General features: G+C 31.2%; 1 protein-coding gene across 1 annotated transcript; it reads right to left on the bottom strand.

The window, feature by feature from the left end:
- On the bottom strand, window positions 1–24311 carry LOC132731968 (uncharacterized). The gene is made up of 23 exons (XM_060718269.1): window positions 22153–24311; window positions 18333–18389; window positions 15663–15733; window positions 14229–14325; window positions 13647–13715; window positions 13316–13407; window positions 12973–13046; window positions 12629–12711; window positions 12135–12218; window positions 11806–11858; window positions 11422–11499; window positions 9612–9672; window positions 8992–9106; window positions 8503–8570; window positions 6769–6861; window positions 5818–5938; window positions 5436–5533; window positions 4993–5174; window positions 4272–4377; window positions 3622–3648; window positions 1880–1936; window positions 1437–1526; window positions 1–225 (listed from the first exon to the last, which is right to left on the bottom strand). The coding sequence occupies exons 1-23, from the start codon at window positions 22981–22983 to the stop codon at window positions 91–93; spliced, it is 2742 nt and encodes a 913-aa protein (XP_060574252.1). The 5' UTR covers window positions 22984–24311; the 3' UTR covers window positions 1–90.
- Window positions 24312–24598: the final 287 nt, after the last annotated feature.

The following is a 24598-nucleotide window of genomic DNA, read 5'->3' on the forward strand; positions in this document are numbered from 1 at the left end:
AAGTATTTTATCACAGACATTGAACTGTTTTTCGTTTGGCAAATGCACACATATAATAGTGTTTCTAACACTATTTGATTATTGTATTCATCAGGTAACTTTCTCCATGTGTTTCCGGTGTAAATTATCCACTGTCCTTTGTAGCAGAACGGACTTGAATTGTTTCCAAGTTTCCTTATCATACATTACAGTTTTGGCCTCATCCGGAGACATGTATTCTCTTTGCTGAAATAAAGATATAGTGACGTCCTAATATGAAGAAAATTGCTCAAAATAAGTGTAGGTTTTAACAAAGAACTTATTTCCGGATAAAATTATAAACAAGAGGGCCAAGATGGCCCTAGATCGCTCACCTTACCCATCGAACTCATCCGAACAATTACCTAGACAAGCATTCTGACGAAGTTTCAGGACAGGTGAGTCAAAAATGTGACCACTAGAGTGTTAACAAGGATTACAAGCAGTGTGATCTAGTTTTTTATCCAGGTGACCCATATTCGAACTTGACCTAGAAATCATCAAAACAAACTTTCAGACCAATTTCCAGGATACTTGGATCAAAACAGTAGCCACTAGAGTGTTAACAAGATTTTTCTATTTTTAGCTCCTGTGACCTAGTTTTTCATGCGAGATGACCCATGTTCGAACTCATCCGAGCAATTACCTAGACAAGCATCCTGACCAAGTTTGATGGTAATTAAATCAAAAATGTGACCACTAGAGTGTTAACAATGTTTTTCTATTTTTAGCTCCGATGACCTAGTTTTTCATCCGAGAGGACCCATATTCGAACTTATTTGAGCTATCACTTAGACAAGCATCCTGACCAAGTTTGATGATGACTGAGGCAAAAATGTGACCACAAGAGTGTTAACAATGTTTTTCTATTTTTAGCTCCGGTGACCTAGTTTTTCATCCGAGATGACCCATGTTCGAACTCATCTGAGCTATTACCTAGACAAGCATCCTGACTAAGTTTGATGATGATTGAGGCAAAAATGTGACCGCTAGAGTGTTAACAAGGTTTTTCTATTTTTAGCTCCTGTGACCTAGTTTTTCATCCGAGATGACCCATGTTCGAACTCATCCGAGCTATCAACTAGATAAGCATCCTGACAAAGTTTGATGATGATTGAGGCAAAAATGTGACCGCTAGAGTGTTAACGAACAAGTGTGGACGGACGACGGACGACAGACGACGGACATTCAACGATCCTAAAAGCTCACCCTGAGCTAGCTCACGTGAGCTAAAAAGGGTTTTATTGTGAAAATCTAATTTCTTGTCAGCTCTGTTGTGATACTATGCAAATCCATTATGTAACGCTAGTAATTGAAATGAAAAACCGTTAATACACTTGAAAAGAAAAATTATCAGGTTTTGATTTTAAACTACAATGTATAAATAATATGTTGAAATAGAAGAAAGTCAAACATACCATTGTTTCCACTTTAAGCATAGTGTTATTCTTAGCATGCTGGAGAAAAAATCTTTTACTGATCTTAATAATTTCAGCTCCATCACTTATCTGAAAAAATGCAATAAAATATAACAACAATAATTTATAAACTATGTTGTTTCTACGCTCACGACAGCACATAGATATTTCAGGCAGAAAACTTGGATAAAATCACAATATTACACAATATTATGTCGATATAAGCGGCATGTAAACATACGAGATATATTTTAGAAGAACTTAGTCGTGACTACGGCAACAGCGTCGTTTTAAGCGGTATATAGTTATAAGCGGTATATCGATATAAGCGGTATATCGTTATAAGCGATATCGTTACAACTGGAGTTTACCGTGTGTGAAAATAGTATTAAAAATTGAGACATGAGTTTCGCGTTATAGTCACAATGAAATTATTCACTTACCAAAGTAACTCCAGGGGCTTCGGAAGCAAGTGCTTGTGGCTCAATGTGTTCGAAACCCTGCAAATTAAATATGATTCTTAATAGAGACATAAAAACATTAAGCTCTGATAATCTGTTAAACCCTTCTAGAAATTTTAAATCAGAAATGCTGATTCATTTTAAATAGAAAGAAAATCTGAAAGCCTTACAATAGACAAACAATATTTGATTTAAAGGAAAGAATAATATATTTCGTCATACAAAAACGTATCTAATTATGACAATTATTTGATAACAAATATGTACGAGTACATTTTAATAAGTTAATATAATATCAAACACATGTATATAACTGTAATACTAATGTATATATTGTAATAAGATGAGGGGGTATATGCATATAGTCATTTTTTTTAAATAAAACAACGATGATTGGTCGATAGTTCTAATATTTGATATTTACATCTTACTTGTTTATTTACAACAATGCTACATTAACTACAAATATGATCTGCAGAAGGTAGTTCTACAAGACTGATTTTCACAGATTTCACGCGGAGAAACTTTCAGTTAAGAAGCGGACAACTGATTTATTTAATGTATTTTTTAAATAATTTCTGTAAAAAAGGACAACTGTAGTTATCAGATAAAAACAAGAGGTTGCAATTAAATCATATGTTCAAAAAAGATAACGAGTGAAAATAAAAGCGGTTTATCAAGGTTATTACATGCCTGCATGCAAGCTATTGTAGTGTAATTTCAATCAGTACTGTATTTGACAAATAAATCTGTCGTATTGAATAAATAAATTGATAAAAAATTTATAATCTATTGTCATCAAAGTATATCACCATGCGTTTTAAGATTGTGATTATACAAGGGAGGTAACTTGTTCGTGAACATACGATGGTTTTACAAAACACGGTTATGTTACATGTTATACTCACGCCATGCACGCCAGTTATTGGGTACATACTTCTAAACATTTCTGATAATCCCGCTATTCCCTAAGATTATAGAGCGTAAATATTTATAATGTATTTCTTTGGATTTTACATTATGAACTCTAATTTGAAAGTTTACATGTACTTTGTATGAAGGCTCCAATTGCCTTCCGTGTGGTGCCTCCGCTAGATGCTTTTCTTGCATGAAAATAATGGTTTATTTTTGTAAACGAACTTGAGGTGGTGAGGGGCGGTGAGTTACCTAGGTTATCTAGGAATAGAAGTCTTTAGACATTTTACTAAATCCTAGACAGTAGCTATTACTTCATTTTCAAATATATGCCTACAAAGAAGGCAAATATATAATTTTCAAATTTATAATTTTTCACTAAACACTAAATCAAGAATTAGCACACATAAGATATAAATGTCCTGAAAAAAAGTCGTGCTGAAAGTGTGCTACCGTTCTATTTCAGAGCAAAGAATGTTAATATATTTAAAGAAATAACATGGTCATAATAACTTTCTTACTTTTTTCTAATTTTCTTCATAACAGGCATACGTTTTTTATATAAAACTTTCAAAGGTTTTTACGAATATTTAACAAAATTTTCTCATTTTTTTTCCATTATTATGTCGTTACTTGAAGAAACAACGAGCTTTTTTGTCTTAATCAGAAATTTCATTGAGAAACAAAGAAATTATCAATGATAAAATGTTAAACAGAATAACTACGATCTAACAAACAAAATTCAAACAATTAGTCATGAAGTCTAAAAATAGTAATAATATCTATTCTAAATAGTTTGTGCAGTGTACCTTTTTATTTAGTATTCCTTTACCAACCTTTTATTTATCAACAAAATCAATACATTCAACAAGTGATAGAAATAACATAAATATAAAATGCAATTTTCCTGTACCGATTTTTACCTGATTCCCTATATTCTAGTTTATTAAAATATAAACCCTCAAATATCTTAGTTTTACTGAACCTGTTCACGAATCAGTTTAATTAATTAAAGTTAGCCTCAAGATATGTAAATGAAATGTAAAAAAATCTAATTTGAATTTAAATAAACTGATTTCAACTTGTATCTAAGGTCAATTTTTGTCATTATCTCGGTTACGAATTCTGGAAAAGCATATGTTATTTATATAAAAAGAAGTATTGGCCAACATTTTTAATTGAATTTATCAGGAAATGTTCCATACTTAACGCCAACAAATTAAAGATTTGAACATATACTGACTACGAAATTTCAGCAATCAAAGCATCGATTATTAAGCTTAACTAAGTGCAATAAAACAAAATATGTTTCACACGTCAAACATTAACAATTATTAATTCAAAATTTCAATGGCAGATACATTATATACAAAGCACCACATCACACAAAGCACTTAATACAATCCGGTTATGATGAAAGCTTCTTGTTAGAAATATATAATCAATTTATAATACGTACAAATATATCACCAGGTTTCAGCATATCTAATTGCAGGTACGTATCTCTATGTATAATTTCCTTCTTTTGTTTCTTTTTGTACACGGGATCAAAGTCTGTCATTTCTCTGTAAGTTTATATGTAAGAAAGGATAGCATTGTTAGAAAGGATAGCATTGTTCATGCAATATTGTTTTATAATTATACAGATCCATATTGGAAATTGACTATTTTGTTATTTTGATATACTATGACCACTCTCACACTATACTGATGGCATTTAACAACACCATTCAAAATCTACATAAGTCAGTTGTCGAGAGGTAACGCGCAGGACAAGATATCAAGGAAATGCTGGTTCGATACCCTGCTCCTCCACTAACAATATAAACGGTATTTCGGAGGACATTAAAAACCGTGGTTCTATGAAATGAGGCTCTACTCCGGGCAGGTAAAAGAACGCAGGATCGCCTCTGGGACAGGGCAACTGCTGTATAGTGCACTAACTAAATATAGCATGCATCTCTTTCTGGGGCGTCACAGTATCAGCAACCGCATGCGACAGTCATCATTTCAAACATTTACCAGGGTACAAGTGAAAAATATCAGACTTATATAATAACGCCTGTTGTTATATATCGTAATATCAAAATAATGTCTCCTATCAAACAAAAATTAGCAGGAATAAAAGTCCTTCAAAATGAAGACCAAACAAAATAAGATAAACAGGGTCGTAATATTACCTAGTTAAGTAGGTTCCGTGTGGTACAAAGTCACTGTTTCTTCTTTCGTTGTTGATTGGAGGTAGGAATGATAGGGACTGTCTATGTTTAGGACTATCTGGTTTATCATTATTGTTTGAATGATTGTTAGGACCTGACATGAGTGTTGGTGATGTAATAACCAAAGCCGGTGACGGAGGTTTCTAAAATATACGTGTAATAATGGATATTGCAAATTTCTTTGAAACACAATAAAATTGAAAAAAAAATCATAAAAAAATCTGTCATAGGAGTTGTAATATTTAAATAACTATTACAGAATCAAACAATAAATTATTAAAAGCACCCCCAACGTGTATAATGTTCAAACAAACTCTGTAGATTTACAAAATGGCTCAGTCAAATGTAATTTCAAAATCATAAAAGCTCTTCCAAGAATTTAGAAAAGAGTATGGAATATTTACCTTGTCATTACTAGCACTACTTTCGCTGTCCTCTGCGATGTTAGACAATCTGTTTGCTCTTGTTTCTGTAAATGTCGGCTCTATTTTTTCTCTCCTTTCTATTTAAAACAAAAAGTACAGCTTCTTTTTCTACTTAGTTAAAATGAAAATATTATGACACATTAATTGCCGTTATGGTTACATTGCAATTGTCTTAAAGTATTTACTTTAGTTGAAAGAGTTCATATGTCTTTTTCAGTTAGTATAATCAAAAATACATTTTAAAAATTTACAAACATATCTCAGATTGTTTTCTATTGTCACAATAGAGTTCACATGTCTGAATGTTAACAACAGGATCACGGGATCTTTACCATTCTTACATTTTAGAATACTTCAGTACCTGCACAAGGAGAACTATTGGCTCTTTGCTTTTTCTTTAAACCAGGTCTGGGTGAGTTTTCTTGAGACGAACTATTGCTGTTACTAAGGGTTACTATGGATGGTCGGTACATACGGGTTATCTGTAACAGAATATAAAACAGATTGTTATGGTAATAAAATGTTAAATATACGTTTGTGAGTAAAACATTGCATTCATTTTATAACTATATGTATCCTGATCTGAGCAAGATATATTCTGATCTGAGCAAAAGATATGAAATAAAATGATAATAACCTTTCGATTGTTAAAATAATGGTCAGATTATAATTCGCTGTTTAATCATCATTATCTAATAAATTGTTCTACAGTTAAACTTACACCAATGATGAAATATGATGTCAACTCTTTCAGAAGACAAACATAACAAAGTATTTATTGGGTTGTAAGAAGAAAAAGGGACGTCTGTACATACTTTTCTTGTATTGTTTGAATTGTGAATTTGAAAGTTGTGTATATTAATGGAGATGTCATAACTTTAAAGCAAGTATTAATTTCATAACAGGTTTTTTTCCTATTACTTGGAAAACAAATTAAGTTATAAGAAAATCAAACACACAAACAACAAATCAGCGTTAAGCAAATAATCAAACAAAAACTGTGCTTAAATGAGCCGCGTCATGACAAAACCAACATAATGGATTTGCGACTAGCATGGATCCAGACCAGCTTGCGCATCCGCGCAGTCTGATCAGGATCCATGTTGTTCGCTATCAGTTTCTCTACTTGTAATAGAGTTGGTAAGCGAACAGCATGGATCCTGATCAGACTGCGCGGATGCAACCGCACTATGTTGGTTTTGTCGTGACGCGGCTCAAATGTCAATATGATGAAACGATATTAAAAGTGAAAAAGGATTTCTCAAAATGAATAGCTTGTAAAGGCGGAAGCTTCAGGAGGAGGTAAGCTTACAGGATTTTCGAACAATGTGTCTTTGGTGTTTCTGATATGTTGCTCCCAGTTATATTCCGTCAGAGACCGTTCAATCGTTGGTCTCTGAATGACCTGGCAATGGTTGCAGAGTTTATTTTACTATTTGATTATTGTGAGAATAACGAATACATTGCTATAAACAAAACAAAATAAAACAATAAAATGATAAACAACAACTACACTTCATCTCACCTCGGATTCACACCCTTCCTGTAATCATAATATCATATGATGTTTACTTTCGGAAGTATTTTGCCTCCATGTAACATATCCATTAATATTAAAACCGTAAATCAACTTATTTTTTGTCATATTTTCATGACTGAAAGAATGAATATATCCTACTGACTGATTATTTGTTTGATATGTTACAGAATATACCCCTGAATTTAGTTTGTCAATGGTTTGTCAGTATTCTACATGTTATATAACCATTGAATGATCTAGATCAATTTATATATAACGGTACATTTAAAATGTCACACAATGATTTAATATTGTTGCAATCGACGTTACAATGTTAAACATTATCACTCCTATAGTTGATTTCGAGAAGGACTGACACAAACGCAATGAAGACGAGCAGGTATGTATATACAAGTGCAGAAACATTTACATAATTAACTCATATCTAACAAAAACTGTCAGAAGGACAGCCCGCTCAACCATTCTTAGTACTTGATAGTAAAACATAAGAGCCCACATAATGTAGGATTTAAACAAAAAAAATATATAGGATTTCAATAAAAAAAATACATGACAAAATTCCAAGTGAGTTATGGGCCTCCGAACCATGACCTCGAATTATGATCTCAGAGGCATGTTTTAAGTTTCAAGTGAATGTCTTTAGAAGTTTTGAAGATTAATATTACCAATAATTTTCGATTTTCACAAAGAGCTATAATCAAGATGAAATCCATGTCAACATTACGGGCCTTGGAAAATGAATGACCTGAGTAATTACGAAGATTGATAATGTTGAAAAAAAACTTTAACCAAGAATTGTAAAATCAGATTTTTGTCAGATTATGCTGGAGTTATGGACCTTGGACAGTGACTTTCTTTTATTCAGTTAAATGAAAATATTATAGTTGTTGATGAGAAATGATGTTGCACGTAAAAATTAAATCAATGTGTTACTATGACAACGACGCCTGAGCATCCCTATTCTTCGAATGGTCGAGCTAAAATGAAAACCTGGCCGAGATAATAAATCACTTAATTTAATTAACTTTAACATTTGATGTGTTCTTCTATTAGCTTTCAAAGCATTGTTATTACAGGTAATAATCATAATTGATGTCAGTGTGTATCTAACACTTCAGCATCATTACATAATGTATTACCAATCAACGTTGATAGATTTGTCGTTATCGGAGAGAAACTATAATGATAAAGTTATCTTTGAGTATTTATACTATCACGCTTTATTTGGTCTGTTGCATGTTGAATTGAAAAGTCAATAAATATTTCAAATATCAATTTCCTGAAATAACAATAATCGCTATTTTTGATGTTATTATTAAACATTTGTAGAGATTTTCTTGGAGTAAAGGCATATTGGCAAAAGAATATATGCTTATATCTTGAAAACAGAAAATCTGATTTTCACTGCTGCAAAGTTCACTAATTAGTTTCATCTAATGACTTTAAAAGATTAACATAAAATGATCTGCTAGAAGATTAAGAAGATAAGATAGAAAAAGAACTTACCTCGGGGAATGATATTGCACCTGACATAGCCTTCATTTTCCGTTGTTTTGCTAATATACCAAGCATTGCTATAGGGAAATAAAATAACTTCAATAACTGCATATAATAAAGACTCAACACGTTTAATTTGTATCTTATTGCATGTTTTTTGTTAGTCATTATCAAATTTGAAAAGTATTAACTTTATCATCCCTTTATTAATTGTTATTCATTTGTTTATATAATAGAATGTTATTTAACTATTGCATTACCTAATTACATGTGCACCCTATAAACGAACGAGACGGTGTCGCCGAGCCTTATAGACGTTACAAGTGCACAAGTTGTACGTTGCTCGTGTTGTATATGTAATTATTTTAAAATCTACGAATCTAGCACCATATATAGCAGGTATTATTTTATTGATATTCATATGTACATTCGCATGAAACTTGATTCTATCATATTTCAAACACTTAATAGATATTTATAAAAGTACAAAATGTATACCATTGGCATGACTAAACGGTCTGACACATCCAAGTTCTTCTGTGGACTGCCCTGTAAACTTGTCTTCGTTGTTCACATCTATCACACTCTGTGTCCGTACGACCTTCACATTACCCTAAACAATTAATGTTCATGTAATAAGTACTTTCAGATAGGTTGGGGAAATAATGACATATATATGCCACCAGTATAGAGCCAACGTAGTCTCTGCTTCCTTATCATGTTGATTGCTGAACTGAATTTTTTTTTCATGTTAAATGTTGAATTCTGCTAAAACCGGTGCTAGGGGACGTGGACCGAATTGCAATTACAACTAACGTCCATGAATAGACTCAATCAAATCTAGCCAGCAACATCTTTCATTTTGCTTTGTTTTGGCTTTCTTTAGGGATTCTGTTGTTTTGCATTTTGATATTAAAACCTCCTCGGAATTATATTTTTTTGAAATTCAGTAATCGAAATAAGAAAACAAATCACATTTTGTTTTCTATACAATCTTACCGCAAAAGAAAATTAATCTATTCTATGTGATTATTTATGATATCTTGTATTCTGGTTTTGTTAACAAGGCAAGAAAATCCATCAAATAATGTTGAAATTGAAACATTTTGAAATATTACCGTCTTAACAACATGTAGCCAAGGCGTCCGGTTACTGTCTTTTACAACGATGGTGTCTTGTCTGAAATTAAACAATATACCTATATATAGAGAGGTTTACCTTTATATAAAGCATATCAAAGCAATTGAATAAGTACATTTAGATTTTTTAAGCAGCATATTTTTTTTAATTACCTTTCTATGACTGCATAATTAATACGGAAAAAATATTCATACTAAACCAGAAAAAGCTTTGGATATGGAGATGTTGAATGATCCTGTAACACAATTTTTCATGGTTTTATTTCATAAATATGATGCTCAAATTAAGATTTGTCAATATTGTAAGTTCAAATAAGCATTATTTATAAAGATATCACCCAATTTAACATTTAATATAAATAAAGGCCATTAAAGGGAGGTAATTAGAACTTTATTTTTTATGAATTCTAAGTTAAATTTTCCAATAAGTAATCAATGCATATAATTTATTGATTAAATAAAATGTTCACAAATATTTTCAGTACACATTTTACATATTCTTTGATGTTTGAAAGTTGTTTTATTTGCATAATTATATCCATATATATTTTTTTTGCAAGTGTTGTACAGTATACACTCTCACAAAACATAAAGGATCTTTAAGTCACAATGGTATATAGACAGCTAGATGATACTTAAATTTAATTTTCTTTGAGACTGTATTAAGAGACTCCCTGTCATATGTGACCCTTTTCTGAAGATCCCTTGGAAAGTCACATATGACAGTCTCGACTGTACATTATAACATTTTTTAAGATAATTTATTCGAGGCGTATTACACCCCAGTTACACAGAGCCATCGGTGATTGATCGGTAGTTTTTTAGCCAAATTATGGAGTGAACCGATGACAACGTATTTAACACCGATATCACCTATTGGTCACCTGTTTTCCACCTATCAATTGCTATTGTGGAAAGATAAGTTTCATCGGTGAAAAATTACCGATTGGGATTTTTAATTATGTTTAAAATTCTCGATCGGTGAACATATTTTACAAATAACCGACAGCAACCTATATCACGAGATATGCAAGCTCTTTATCACCGATACCGCCGATCGGACAAAGATAACCAAATATGAATCACCAGCCATATCTGACGGAAAATGTTTAACCACTGATGACTAGCTATCAAACACCGATTAATCAGCGTTACGCCCGATTTAGCTCCGATTTACAAACGATAAAAACCGATAGTATTTCACGTTTTTATCACCGACCCAACCCTGTTTGAGTTTGCTTTCTGTCACCGATGGCCGTTTACACAGAAAACCAGAAATAAAATCACGAATGACAACCGATCATAACAGCGAGTATATTTAAAATTAAATGACCGATTGGGGACCGACCGTCTGTGTAACTGGCCCCTTAGCGTCATATATTAATAATATTTTTCTTCTTTAGAAAATGCAAACACTTGTTTTATACTTTTTCAATAATGGATTTAGAGCATGTTAAATGAGTAGACCTAAACAAAGTTCAAGTTTTGAAGAATGTGTTATAATATAAAAAGTAGCAAAATGAATACATGGTGTTTTGATTTACTTATAAAATACTTAACCACTAAAAAGATGCATAAATGATGACAAAATGTAAGAGAATAAAAGAAATTGTTCAGTTATAGGAAAATGAGTAACATTTTGGAAACTGTTGCTTTGAAAATAAAATTAATATCGTTTTGGTTTATGGGCATTTAAAAGGGGTTTTCAAAATCACAATAACACCGAATCAGCTAAATAGTAAAAGATAGACTAACAAATACGGATGAAATAAATAAAACCTCAACCTACCCATAATATCTGAAATCTATTGCATCAGGATTATTTTCAAATTCTTCACATGGAAATTCTTTGAATAAATCCAACATTCTAAAAAAGAGAATGATGGGAGTATATAAGACACAATATTTTGTTTAACAGACTAACGAATGGGTGATGCATTTATAGTATTATCAGAGACAAATTGCATGAATGTGTAGAAGTTGTTTTCTCATAACATACGAGTTAGATGATGAAAATATAAAAAATAGCAAAAAAACTTGAAAAAAAACCGTAAAATCTTGTGTTAGTGTCTCTTAGAGAAAATTAGTTATATCGGATTATGATAACGGGCAAACAATTGAATAATTAAACGTTTAAAGGTCAATTCGGACAATATAAAGTATTCAAACTCACTGCAGGAAGTCTATTGGTGGACCCTTAGACGTGTGAAGTAAATCTGCAAAATCCTGAAAAATGGTCAAAACAAAAAACCTTGAAAATCATCTTAATTTCATAATGAAAATATTATTTCTTGTCAAACAATTTGGTAGTTAGATATTATTAATGAAATTCAATATACGATTAAAAGGAACTTTAGAACTACCTTATTCAAAATGAATTAACATTATGTTGTTATTCGGAAAACACTTGACAAATTATTTCTGCAAATCGTAAATAATGATTTATGAGGCTACATTATGTTATGAGTCATTATGTTACAAATGTACTTCAGGCATACTTACATTTCTATCTAAAATTAGAACTTCTACGTGACCTTTCGTGACCAAATGGTGTTCACGCGCCCAGTTTTGAGACATTTCTTGTGGCTAATAAGAAATAAAAATATTTATATAATTGTGGTCATTATCTCATTGTAATTTAAGATTCATTTTATACAAATGATAAATACTAAAATAAACATTTATCTTATTATCAACTTAAATCTACATAACACATTCGATATTTTCTTTCCTGTACAGATATAGTTAATGATGTTTTTATAATATTCCGTTGAATGACGTAGTCTAGATTTCAGTGCTAAGCTTCTTATGTTCTATTATTATTAGCAGATTGTCACCGGTGCTGCAATAATGCAGACGACAATTAAAGGCTTAATCTACACCCTCTCAAAATACAAATATGTCATGATTGTTGAAAGACGATGTATACAAGAAAACTTAAACCATTAAATGGCCAGTTATATACAACTATTACTAATATAAAGATAGTGACTTACGTCTGTTGTTGTTCCCTTCTCAATAAATCCTTCTTCTCGAGTAACAACACCAGACAACAATCTGTACTCCCGAACTTTGTTAACTAGATTTATATAATAAAAACAACAGTTAAGTAGTAAACAGAAACAGTTTACTTCTAAATATAAAAACTGATGTACACACATGTATATACATGCATTCATATTCATGTATATTGAAAATAATTGTTTATCCTAAAAAAAATACAATTAAGTAGATTAGATATCAGATACCTACATTATAGATTTTTTTCTGAATTATAATAGAATATGTCTGCATTATAATAGAATATAACTCAAGACAATCTAAAGACAAATATATTTACATTTTCCAGTCAGAATATAATAAAATCTCTCCGGGTCCCTGCCTTGTTGAGCTACAATTCTTCTTTTATCATATCTGTTTCGGAAATATAACGAAATATTGTAAATGAATGACATTGTAATATATCAGTAAACTGAGAAGAAAGCTTTACATAATTCAAAGGTTTAATACAGGACTAAACGTTTACACTACAAAATCGTACTATCAAAAGAAATATGTTTTGAAATAAAATAAAATATTTAATATCTCCTTTCAAATGGATGTAAGAAGAGTTTAAGACCTGCATATATAAGTTAGGGAGTTTGTTAATACATAATTATATATCAAAATAAGGCATTGAGTACCTTTCATACGCAACCACCCTGGCTAACTGTTCTTCTAATTGTGCGGGAAACAGATGTTTGAATGCTTTGGTTGCTCGAAGTATTTGTGTTATCTGTGAAATTAAAAAATCAGCAGCACAAAATTAGTCTTGCATATTTATTATTAACATTTACTATTATGGTAAGTAACAGTTCAAAGATAATGACATGTTCTGATCATAATTTGTTCTTAATCAGGTTCGTAACAATAAAGAGATTGTTCCATGACAATAACAAATCATTCTAATGACCTATTAGATCTACATGTTTTCTTAAGTTTGTTTTAAATCTATGGAATAAGAAAAAGATTTACCCTTTTAATATCTTCATCTGTTCTGTATTCTGGTTGTGTTGCCAATGATAACTGCATTTCAAACCCAAGCTGCAATGAAATCAGAAAAGAGAAAACCTTTTACTGCAAGAATACGCACCGTTTATGCAATAAGTTAGCTATATAAGTTTAATCATATTGTAATGAAAATAAATTTCAGCTATTAAATGTAAAATTGAGGCGTCTCAATACAATTTCATTTAACTACGAATCAAATCTACAATAAGATGGTACAATGGTAAACTTTAATACCAATCAATTGTAGAAATATTGTTTACATGATCTGGTTCAATCTCAAAAGCTTCTGCAACGGTATATTGCCCTTAATGTTTTTAATTTCTGAACAGTGATATTTACATATATTTGAGATTTTTAGGTATACAATAACATTTATTTATGTAACTATGGAGACTGTCGCTTTTAAGTGTGTATAGACGAGTAAATTGTGATTCTCTACCAGCCCAGACTTATTACAAGTAACTTTAGCGTGTGTAACGTTCAATGATTTTACAGGATGAAAACCCTGGTCACGTGGTATACTAGTATATTAGAACATATCATTACGCTAGATCTTTTCAGTAGTTCTCGGTCTGTTTGATTTTTCTGTTTGATTTTCTTCACACCATCTGGAGCTGTATCAGGTTTATCCTCATGAAGATATCTAGAGAAACGGAAAAAACGATACAAGATATGATTGTATGTAGATATCTAGAGAAACAGGAAAACGATACAAGATATACGATTGTATGTAGATATCTAGAGAAACGGGAATATGATTGTATGTAGATGTCTAGAGAAACGGGAAAACGATACAAGATATGATTGTATGTATATGTCTATAGAAACGGGAAAACGATACAAGATATGACTGTATGTAGATATCTAGAGAAACGGGAAAACGATACAAGATATGATTGTATGTAGATATCTAGAGAAACGGGAAAACGATACAAGATATGATTGTATGTAGATATCTAGAGAAACGGGAAAAAGATACAAGATATGATTGTATGTAGATATCTAGAGAAACGGGAAAAAGATACAAGATATGATTGTATGTAGATATCTAGAGAAACGGGAAAAAGATACAAGATATGATTGTATGTAGATATCTAGAGAAACGGGAAAACGATACAAGATATGACTGTATGTAGATATCTAGAGAAACGGAAAAACGATACAAGATATGACTGTATGTAGATATCTAGAGAAACGGAAAAACGATACAAGATATGACTGTATGTAGATGTCTAGAGAAACGGGAAAACGATACAAGATATGACTGTATGTAGATGTCTAGAGAAACGGGAAAACGATACAAGATATGACTGTATGTAGATGTCTAGAGAAACGGGAAAACGATACAAGATATGACTGTATGTAGATGTCTAGAGAAACGGAAAAACGATACAAGATATGACTGTATGTAGATATCTAGAGACAAGGGAAAACGAATACAAGATATGATTGAATGCAGATATCTAGAGAAACGGGAAAAACGATATAAGATATGATTGTATGTAGATATGTAGAGAAACGCGAAAACGATTCAAGATATGATTTATGTAGCTAAAACGATACAAGATATGATTGTCTGAAAATATCTAGAGAAACGAGAAACGAAACAATATAAATTATGACTGTCCACTGGTGATACACCAATCACACATTGGTTATTATTTGCAACAACGAAGCGAAAGTTCACTAACAGTTGTTTATTGAATTGACCATGGTTTACTGAACGATTATTAGACATGTTTACTAAACAATTTATTATGTAGAATTAAGTACTTAAGTATTAAACATGACATGTGGTCTTAAATCAGCTAGCATTTCCAGCTGGTAAATAACATGTAATTATTGATACCAACGCGAACTTTGAGAAAAAATCGTGTTATTAACGCAGCAGTTGTCCAACATGTTAATAACCATATAATGATTGTGGCAAAAAACTGTGACAACTGAACTCAAATTCACTACATTAGTTGTATGATTTACCTTCTTCTCGGATGACAAGCCCTGTATAAGAGAATAATATGGAGTACAGCATCCTGGAACCTGTCAATTCCCTATAATAGACAGCAAAGACAAACTTAATCTAGATAAGACTTATTCATGTTTCATAAATGAGTTATTGTAACGTATATTGACACTAAGGTTCAAGTGAGGCCAGCACTTGACTGTAAATCGATTAACTGCGAAATAACATAAGAATTCATGTAGCTAATTTATAATTTTTACTAAAATGTTTCTAAATAACGACAATTTCATTAAAAATAAATTTATAATCAAATAAAAAATGTTGATGTAGCTTTTTGACAGTTATTTAGTTTAAACAATATTTTATTTATAAACTTTAATTTTACATGATAATTGACAAATAATAAATTGTACGGATTGAGTAGGAAGCTTGAAAAGCTTTTTTTAGAAACTCTCCGTAAGCACTTTCTCAAAGAGTATGTAATTTGGTTATATATAGTTAAAGTAAGAACCCACTGGCCCTTAAGTGCAACAGACGAAACATTTTAATGTCATTCCTTATTTATTTTTATAGAATAATGCTGATATTAGACGGTATGATGTGCTTCATGATTTCTTTGCCTTCTTTGAACTATTACGTAGCATATGGGCAAACACATAGCTGAACATCTAAATATCATTTTTAACACATACATGTGTTATCTATTCCACAGAAGCAATTATGCTTACAGTCGAACACACAAATGGCATTCATATAAACATATCCGTTTCAAGAAGTGAGATCCATTATGTATATTGTCCAACAATATTGACCTGAAACTTCATAAATTTTCGTAAAAATCACTGGATAGACACTGGTAACTAACGAATATATCGATTTATTACATGCTTTTCGATTGTTTATAGAAATATATCAGTGAATTAAAACTGGTAATTTCACTGTTTGAAACAGTGAAATTACCACTTTGATAATTTCATTGTTTTGAATTTAAGCCCCTTACGTTGTTTCAGTGAAATACCAGCGTGCACAGTACTGGGTACCAACTTAATGACGTGACGTCGTAAATGACGTCACGTTGTATTATTATTTGGCGCGCTTTTCATTCAGTATTAGGTTAAATGTCTTTTTAAAACGTTTCTTTGCATATAATAAAAAGAAAATTTGTTTAGTTTAGTGTAAGATCGAGATATATTTCACCTTGTGAACACCAAAAGTTCATATTTCACTCGTGGCTGCGCCACTCGTGAAATATACCTTTAGGTGCTCACTCGGTGAAATATATTCTGATCTTACACTGAACTAAACAAATATCCTCTATATATTTGTTAACTTCACGCGTCAATGAGTTGTGGTGTATTGGTATTGATGCCGAACTAGTGATCTGAAGGTCTTTGGTTTGATACCTAACTGAAGATACACATTTTTATTTATTCTGGAATTTATTTACAAGAATTGATTCAAAATCGTTTTACTACATCTGGTTTAAGGATACTTTTTAAGTTTTGTTGTTTTTTTTACACATTTATTTTTTCTATTTCATTATATCATCTTTTATTGATAAAAAGTACAGCGCGTTTATAATGCAAATTAAACATACTACACAGATAGAATACACACAAAAAATCGAAACGTTTTGTTCGAGTTTTGAGAGAAATGGCAATTTATAAATTAAAAAAGAAAAGACATTAAAGTGACTGAACCAGGCTTCGAACCAGCGAGTTTACATCTATATATTCTTAAAGTGAAAGACATTTAACGACTGAGCTTAGTGCCCGTCTACACCTATCCAAGTCTTGAATGCAAGTATCATATTCTCTTGTATTGGATAGTGTAGACACCCTACTTGAATGAGTTTTAAAGAGAAATTATGTGACATTCAAGAAGATAATTCCTTGCAAGAAAGTTAGAACACGTTCTATTTTTCTACAAGTTTTTGGCTGTCAAGACACTGATAACACCGGTTTGACACAAAACATGTGCCCCGAAGGTGTGATAGTGTTGTTTTTTTTATTATTTTCTGACTTTTTTGTTACTGATTCAGTGTTCATGATCTGTAAATTTTAGTAAATGTATAAAATATCTTGGTCAGAGGATCAAATCAATAAACTGATACACAGAAGAGCAAAAAAATCAGTTTTTCAAATAGTCAAAATGGATTTTAAATGATCTTGTTCATTTAGTGAAACTTTCATCAAATAAAGAATTTGCATCAATTTATCAGCTCAAAAAATATTTTTCTCACATTTTCCATTATTTTAAAAGAATGTACACATTTCAATTTCATTTACTCCATTGTTTTTAGCTAATTGCATCATTTTCCCGCTTTTTTATTCACATATTTTACAGAAACATGATAGACAAAGACAAAGGTATAAATCCTGGGCAATCTTAATTAGACATTCCAGAAAAAATTGTGCCTGATTAAATATTGAAAGGGCCATTTATTTAGCTTATCTAAATGTGACATGTAAGAAACTTGAATAGGTGTAGACACGGCCTTAAGAGGAATTTTTTAATTTAGACCATTTAACAACTGGTTATCTACATTCTTATCAACTTTACAAGTAGATAGTAACGTTTACGGAATTTACCGACTATAAGGTGGCAAGTCACTATTGTTGGATAATATATATATATTCATATGGATGACTTAAACTGACTTAAATAGACTATAAATTATTACATACCGTCCAGTTTTTCCGCTTCTTCTTCCGTATATCATTGTGATTAACATGTTTGTATTTCTAAAACATAAATAAAAATAAATAAATCAATTAATTAATAATTGATATGTTATCAACAGAAATTCTTTTCAGCTGAAATTCTGTATTACCCATTTATACTGCATAAGTATTTTTTTATGTTTCGGTAGAAAAAAATAAAACAAATCGGACATTGTCTTCATAAAAATAAGATAACAATAAGATTGGGTGATATACTAGAATATACTTCTGTGTAGCCAGAAAATGTAGAATACAATGATAATCATATAGAATGTGAAATACATTCACCCGTCCATTACTTCCTATTACCAGCAAGTGCATGACTAGTCTTCAATTGAGATAGTTAGGTAAAATATGTGTACAAAATGTTTGCCAGGTGCCCATCAATCAGGGCTGACTAAATGTTAATGGACCACGCGAGATTTTTTGTAACTTTTCTCAAACAAATTACCTTTTAAATCAGACTGTAAACGAGATAGCTGTATTTACATATCTATCAATTTTCGAACTGTTTATACTGCTGTTAGCACGTTAAAGTCATATAAATTGACTGATTCAATTTACATTTCCCATTTAAGATAATGTGCCGTTTAATTTCCAATTAATCCACATTGACTGATATCAATGTTTGAGGTGCACCGACAGGCGTACCTTGCTGTGTAAATCTTAAGATTTAAAGGAAAGAGAAAAAATATCTCTCATAAAACATATTATTATAAAAATTCATATAGTATAACCTATAAATAAAACTGTAAAACCTTTGATGTAAAGATATAAAGATATCACGCTATTTAGTGTGTATTGTAGTGAAGTTAAAACATGCCAAGATTCCCCCAAAATAATCTTTTAAATTTGTTAAAATGACATAAAACTTGGTTATGTTTTATATTTATCTAGGGTATTGTCAATATTATGTATTTAATATTCGGATGACATATTTCTTTTTTTTCCCAAACATTAAGTATCTATTGCTTTTATACCGATACAATAGGTATGTGCAGTGTCCTGATTAATGCGATTAGCAAGGATTGCGCATTTTTAATACTCTAAGAAAAATGAAAGATTTTCATGTATTTATTTACTTAAATATTTTGACGAGAAAAAAAAACACAATTTAGGGGTGTAACTTTCAATAGGCCATAAAGGCATGTCTCAAGCCCATCTTAAAGCCGATCTTCACAGACATTAAAAACAAATTGGTCGTTGGAAGTAGACTGCATAAAATTAAATAGCTATAATAGATATGTATAAGGTGTTCAGACGCCCTCCTCAAGAACGAATGAAAGCAGATGTTTACATTATGTTTAAAGAAAGTGAACAACGTATAATCAGCGTCTACCTTCATCATATCAAGTACAAAACATTTCAATCTAATGTCGTAAAAATATATTGAATTGCAATGTAAACAATCTTCAAAACTATTAAGGGCTTTACAAACCATGCCAGAGTGATTGTCAATTAATACAAAAATATAAACACAGCAATTCCAATAGAAGAGTGTGTAAATTTGATGTAAATATTTGATTTATCTCTTTGGAGAAAATATTAAATGAATGTGCATTTATTATCAAAGCTGAAATGAATATTTTTTTCGTTGTAAAAAAACAGAACATTTTATTAAATTCCTCATGCATTTTATTTGAAATACAGTGTACTTAAATCTGTCGAATTATGAAACTTTGATTGAAATCTTAATCTATTGAAGATTGTATGCTTGTTCGATAGCGTCAGTATAAGTATACTTGTCTCTATCTACATAAGATTGTTTCTTTTTTTTATAAAACCTTTTACATACCTATACTATTTTTTTTATATAAGTATACTATATACAGACAAAGTAGCAGTGTTTTTTTACTGACGAATCATCATTCTACAGACCAACTAATGTCTAACATTCGGATACAACGTTCAAGATATAGAAACGACATTTTTTTCTACTTCAATACTTCACTTACATTTGGTACAACTACTTCAGGCGGGTTGTTTTTACCATAGAGTTCATGATTGATTGAAGAGTTGGGAGAAGTTATTTAACATTTATAAGGTACCTGATTACAACAGATCGTATCATTAGTGAGATCGTGTGATCAATTCTTGTACAGGTCCTAATAGATTTACCTGTAATTAACCCAGCAGTAATTGGAATGAGGAAATGAATCTTTAATGTAACTTATTGTCCGTAATATCTGATAATTGTATTAATACCTGCTAAATGTAAATATGTCAAAGAAACCACTTCTATGTTTTATTTGGTTATCTAATTAAAGACTTCTATATGTATAAACATTGTCAGGTATTTAAAGCTTGAACTTATTTGACAGGTAAAAATAATTCGTTATCATCTACGTCCATGTATAAGATTTACCAACGGGTTAAACAAAATTGACCAACATGAATTATTCATCTGGGTGGTGGTAAAGTGTTTTTATGTGATAGTAAAACAGTATTGTACAAACGAGATATTTTATTATTGTAGTTTTATGGAAGTGTATTATTGCTGTTTACGACAGACGTGAAATACAGTACAGTAATCACGATAACGATCCTATCAATAATGAAATAATCACCGTCTTATAATCGTTCTTTTATCAGACCTTGCTCAAGTAACAGAATAAATTTCTAAATCAGTAAAAGCGATATTTACTTCTTGGAAATCAGAATTTACTACTGCATAGTCAATATTTTTGCATCTAGTGAGTCTCGTGTCTGGCAAGAAAGGTAGTCATACTCGTATATCGCCACAAACGCTAACATGGGAGAGTTCATTTTACTGTATTTTTATCTTTAACTTAAAACATCAATATAAATGTTTTAATTAATGAATTTACCGAGTGTTAGAAATTGTTTATTGTGTATTATATTGTATAGTTTTGTGGTAAACCTGAGACAAAAAAAGGTTTCCCTAGTTATATATATGATCACAAAAGTATCAGTTTAACGTGAATATTCTTATTGATAGAATGCGTTTAAACGCGATTTTAGAGATAAAGTATCAACATTTTAAAGTCAAAACATCTCTTCTTTATCTATAAAGAGGATTTTGATTCTGCAAGTTATCGTGGGTAAATACACCCCTAATGTAAGAAATTGTATGTGTACATCCATTACGTCCTGTAGTTCGACTTTTAATAAAAGTGTATACATTTAATTTATATAAACATAAATTTTGCTCTTTATCGACGAAATACTTTAGAAATGTCACTAAATCACAGAATACTGACATGGTTGTTAGATAGCAGATGTCAATACCTGTTAAAATAATGGGCATGTTATTGAACAGTGCGCCAATGAACACATTGTCATTATGAACATGGCAGAAAATGTAAAATATGTCCATGGTTAATCCATATTCATGAATAAGATATAACTTTTTGACGGAAGAGACAGAAATATTATGTAAACATAGTGGGCTTTTGAACAAATATAGACAGTATTTAGACAAAGTCGCCCTTTTGTAAACAGCACCAGGGCGTATTTCTCTATAAAATGGTTTGTTTCTAAAAATGGTAAATAAAGTTCTTTACTACTGAAAGTATCGGAAATGACATGCTGAGGCTGGGCCCTAAAACACTTAGCACTTATACACATTGACGAGCAACGTATTCTAAAATAATATCAATGATATTTCTTGTTAATTTCTTACACCAGTATATTATTGCTTAGACACTCCTGAATTGCTAGGCTTTGTATGGTTGTTTAATGTATATAAAATATTTTCATTGGTTTAAGATATTATATATGCATACAGTTCTATAAAAACGTTAAGAATTTCAATTACACTTACCACTATTCGTTCCTTCTGTTCGGGGTCAATGGTTTCTAGAAAGTTTCCAAACTCAGCACGTGGCTTGACCATCATGTTAATCTCGTCCATTCTTGACTGTATGGTCTCGAGTGGATCTTCATCTGGAAGAACAATTTTAACCTTATTATGTAGATTTTTCACCTTTCGTGCTTCTTTCTCTAGCTTTCCTTTTAATATCCAATCATGTTCCACAATATAGTCTCCGGCTTTGTCTAAATTTCTGCGAGAAATTTCAGGGTCGTCATCGGAGAGGTAGACCTCATCATCAGTCGTTGTTTCTACGTCATCATAACTCACGCGGACTGCAGAAGTGCGACCATGTCTACTGATACCCCGAAATGACGTACCAGCACTATTGTCACGAGATCCTAGTCCTCCATTTAGATCAACATCCGGTTCTAACACTGGCAAATTCAAATGACTATTTGTACGCGATAACCTCGTTGTGTTATTCCTAAGTTCTGTTTTAGCACTGTCAATTGGCGGCATGCGGTTTAAACCTTGCATGGATACGCTTTTAGATATTTTCACCCTTTTCCTCACTCTCCCTACACTACTAAGATCTAAATTACTGTGATATAATTTATTTTTTCTCGAAACATTTTTTCTCGAACTTAATTTTTGGTAGCGCGTGTTTTTCTGATGTGATTGCCCAGTCATTTCATCTAGTGTCGTACGTCCGCGTTGCCAAAAAGGTCTCCATTTTCCATCTTCTTCCATCAGCAATGAATTCCGCGATCTTTTCCGGCGTATTCTACTTTCCAGTTCAATATCATTTCCAACCGCGGTTTCTTCGGAAGTTTCATTCATATCTGTTTTACACTTAGCAACGGTGATACGTTTTTATTACTCTCCGGATATTGTATCTTTACTATTTTTCCGCACTTTTCACAATTCGAGTTTCAAACAAAAGATACCAATTTTCGCAATTAAATCCCCGTTATTCATCAATGAAACTATAGAAAACTGGTATAAAAAATGCACACAATCATTAAATCAATAGTGTCTACTTCACAAGCTTGTTTAATATGCCTTCAGAATTTTTTTATCAAAACCGAAATTCCGTATAAAAAATAATTATTAACGCCAAATTCATGATATTGGATCAATTATTACATTTATTTAATCCACTAGTTATTACATGTCCATTTTAACTACCTGACACCACACTATATGATATTTTCTTTTGAAAAGTTAAGTCGTTTTTAAATCCGCATGTTGATCACTAAAATATCATACCGACGTTAAATCCCCGCCGTATTTGTTTATGTCAGGCAGGTGGAAAGATTCCTGTGCATTATTAATTTCAACCGGTCAACACTTACGTCTATATACTATTTAAAAAATCAAAACCAGATTTAATCTTATAAATCAACAATAACTGTCTATTCCAATACCGATGATCCCATGAGACAATTTAAATTTTTATCGCACTAACTTTTTTTATTACTTGTGTATTTTAAAAGTTTTTTTGTTCGCGTGTTGCAATATTATACTTGGTGAAATAGTAAAGTATTTTAATAAGATTAAATTATAGAATAGACCTTGTACAAATATTTATATGTTTGGTCACAAACCTCAACAATACTCTTAAATCACATTGATTTTTCCCTGTACATGATACTGTACACCGTGCAAACACTCCTACAGGCTTAGCACTGATACCAAATTGTTATAGTTTCATTGAAATTTAAAATACAATATTTATTAATACTGTAGCTGATTAACAACTGTGACTCGGCATTATTATAACATTATTTGAATTGTTTTTACGCTCCTTCTTTCTTCTTTTTAATTTGTTTTAACCCCAACTAAATCTAAAAAGCACTAGTCCCTAATCCTTTGTGAATGAAATGAATGTTATGGGAACTGACCATTTCGTCCGTAAGATATTTTGCTTGCTCATTCAATTACCCGTATTCTCTTTCATTTCACTCAAACAGTAAAATAGTCCCGTGCTTATTGCGTCCATACGAAAAGTTTTTGTCTTTGCTACGTTGTTAAGACGCCGTATTTTATCACTAGGCAATGTTAATCAATTATTCAAACCGAACAGCACCTCGTTTGTAGTACATGTTTAGGTCTTTTTTCAATCAGGTATTAATTAAAGCTGCCATTTTATACATATGGGATTACATGCACCCTATAATTTGTAAAGAAATTTTAAACCTGAAAACTTGTATTTAATAATCATATACTATACGAATGTTGGTCTCCTCAAGTGGCATGTATAATAGTGGTGATTTTTAATTAATCGAATTGAATTTAAATTTGAAAAGGCACCGCACTGAAAGCTGGTAATGAAAACGAAATAATTGATTTAATATCCGTTTCAATAAGTGAATGATAAAGTTATGATTTTCTATGCATCGAAATTTAATATAACACCTGTTTCGACGTTCGAAAAATTATAGCAATGATAAAT

This window comes from Ruditapes philippinarum, unplaced genomic scaffold, assembly GCF_026571515.1.
Source record: "Ruditapes philippinarum isolate M1 unplaced genomic scaffold, ASM2657151v2 ctg2712_1_1_1_1, whole genome shotgun sequence".
NCBI lineage: Eukaryota > Metazoa > Mollusca > Bivalvia > Venerida > Veneridae > Ruditapes > Ruditapes philippinarum.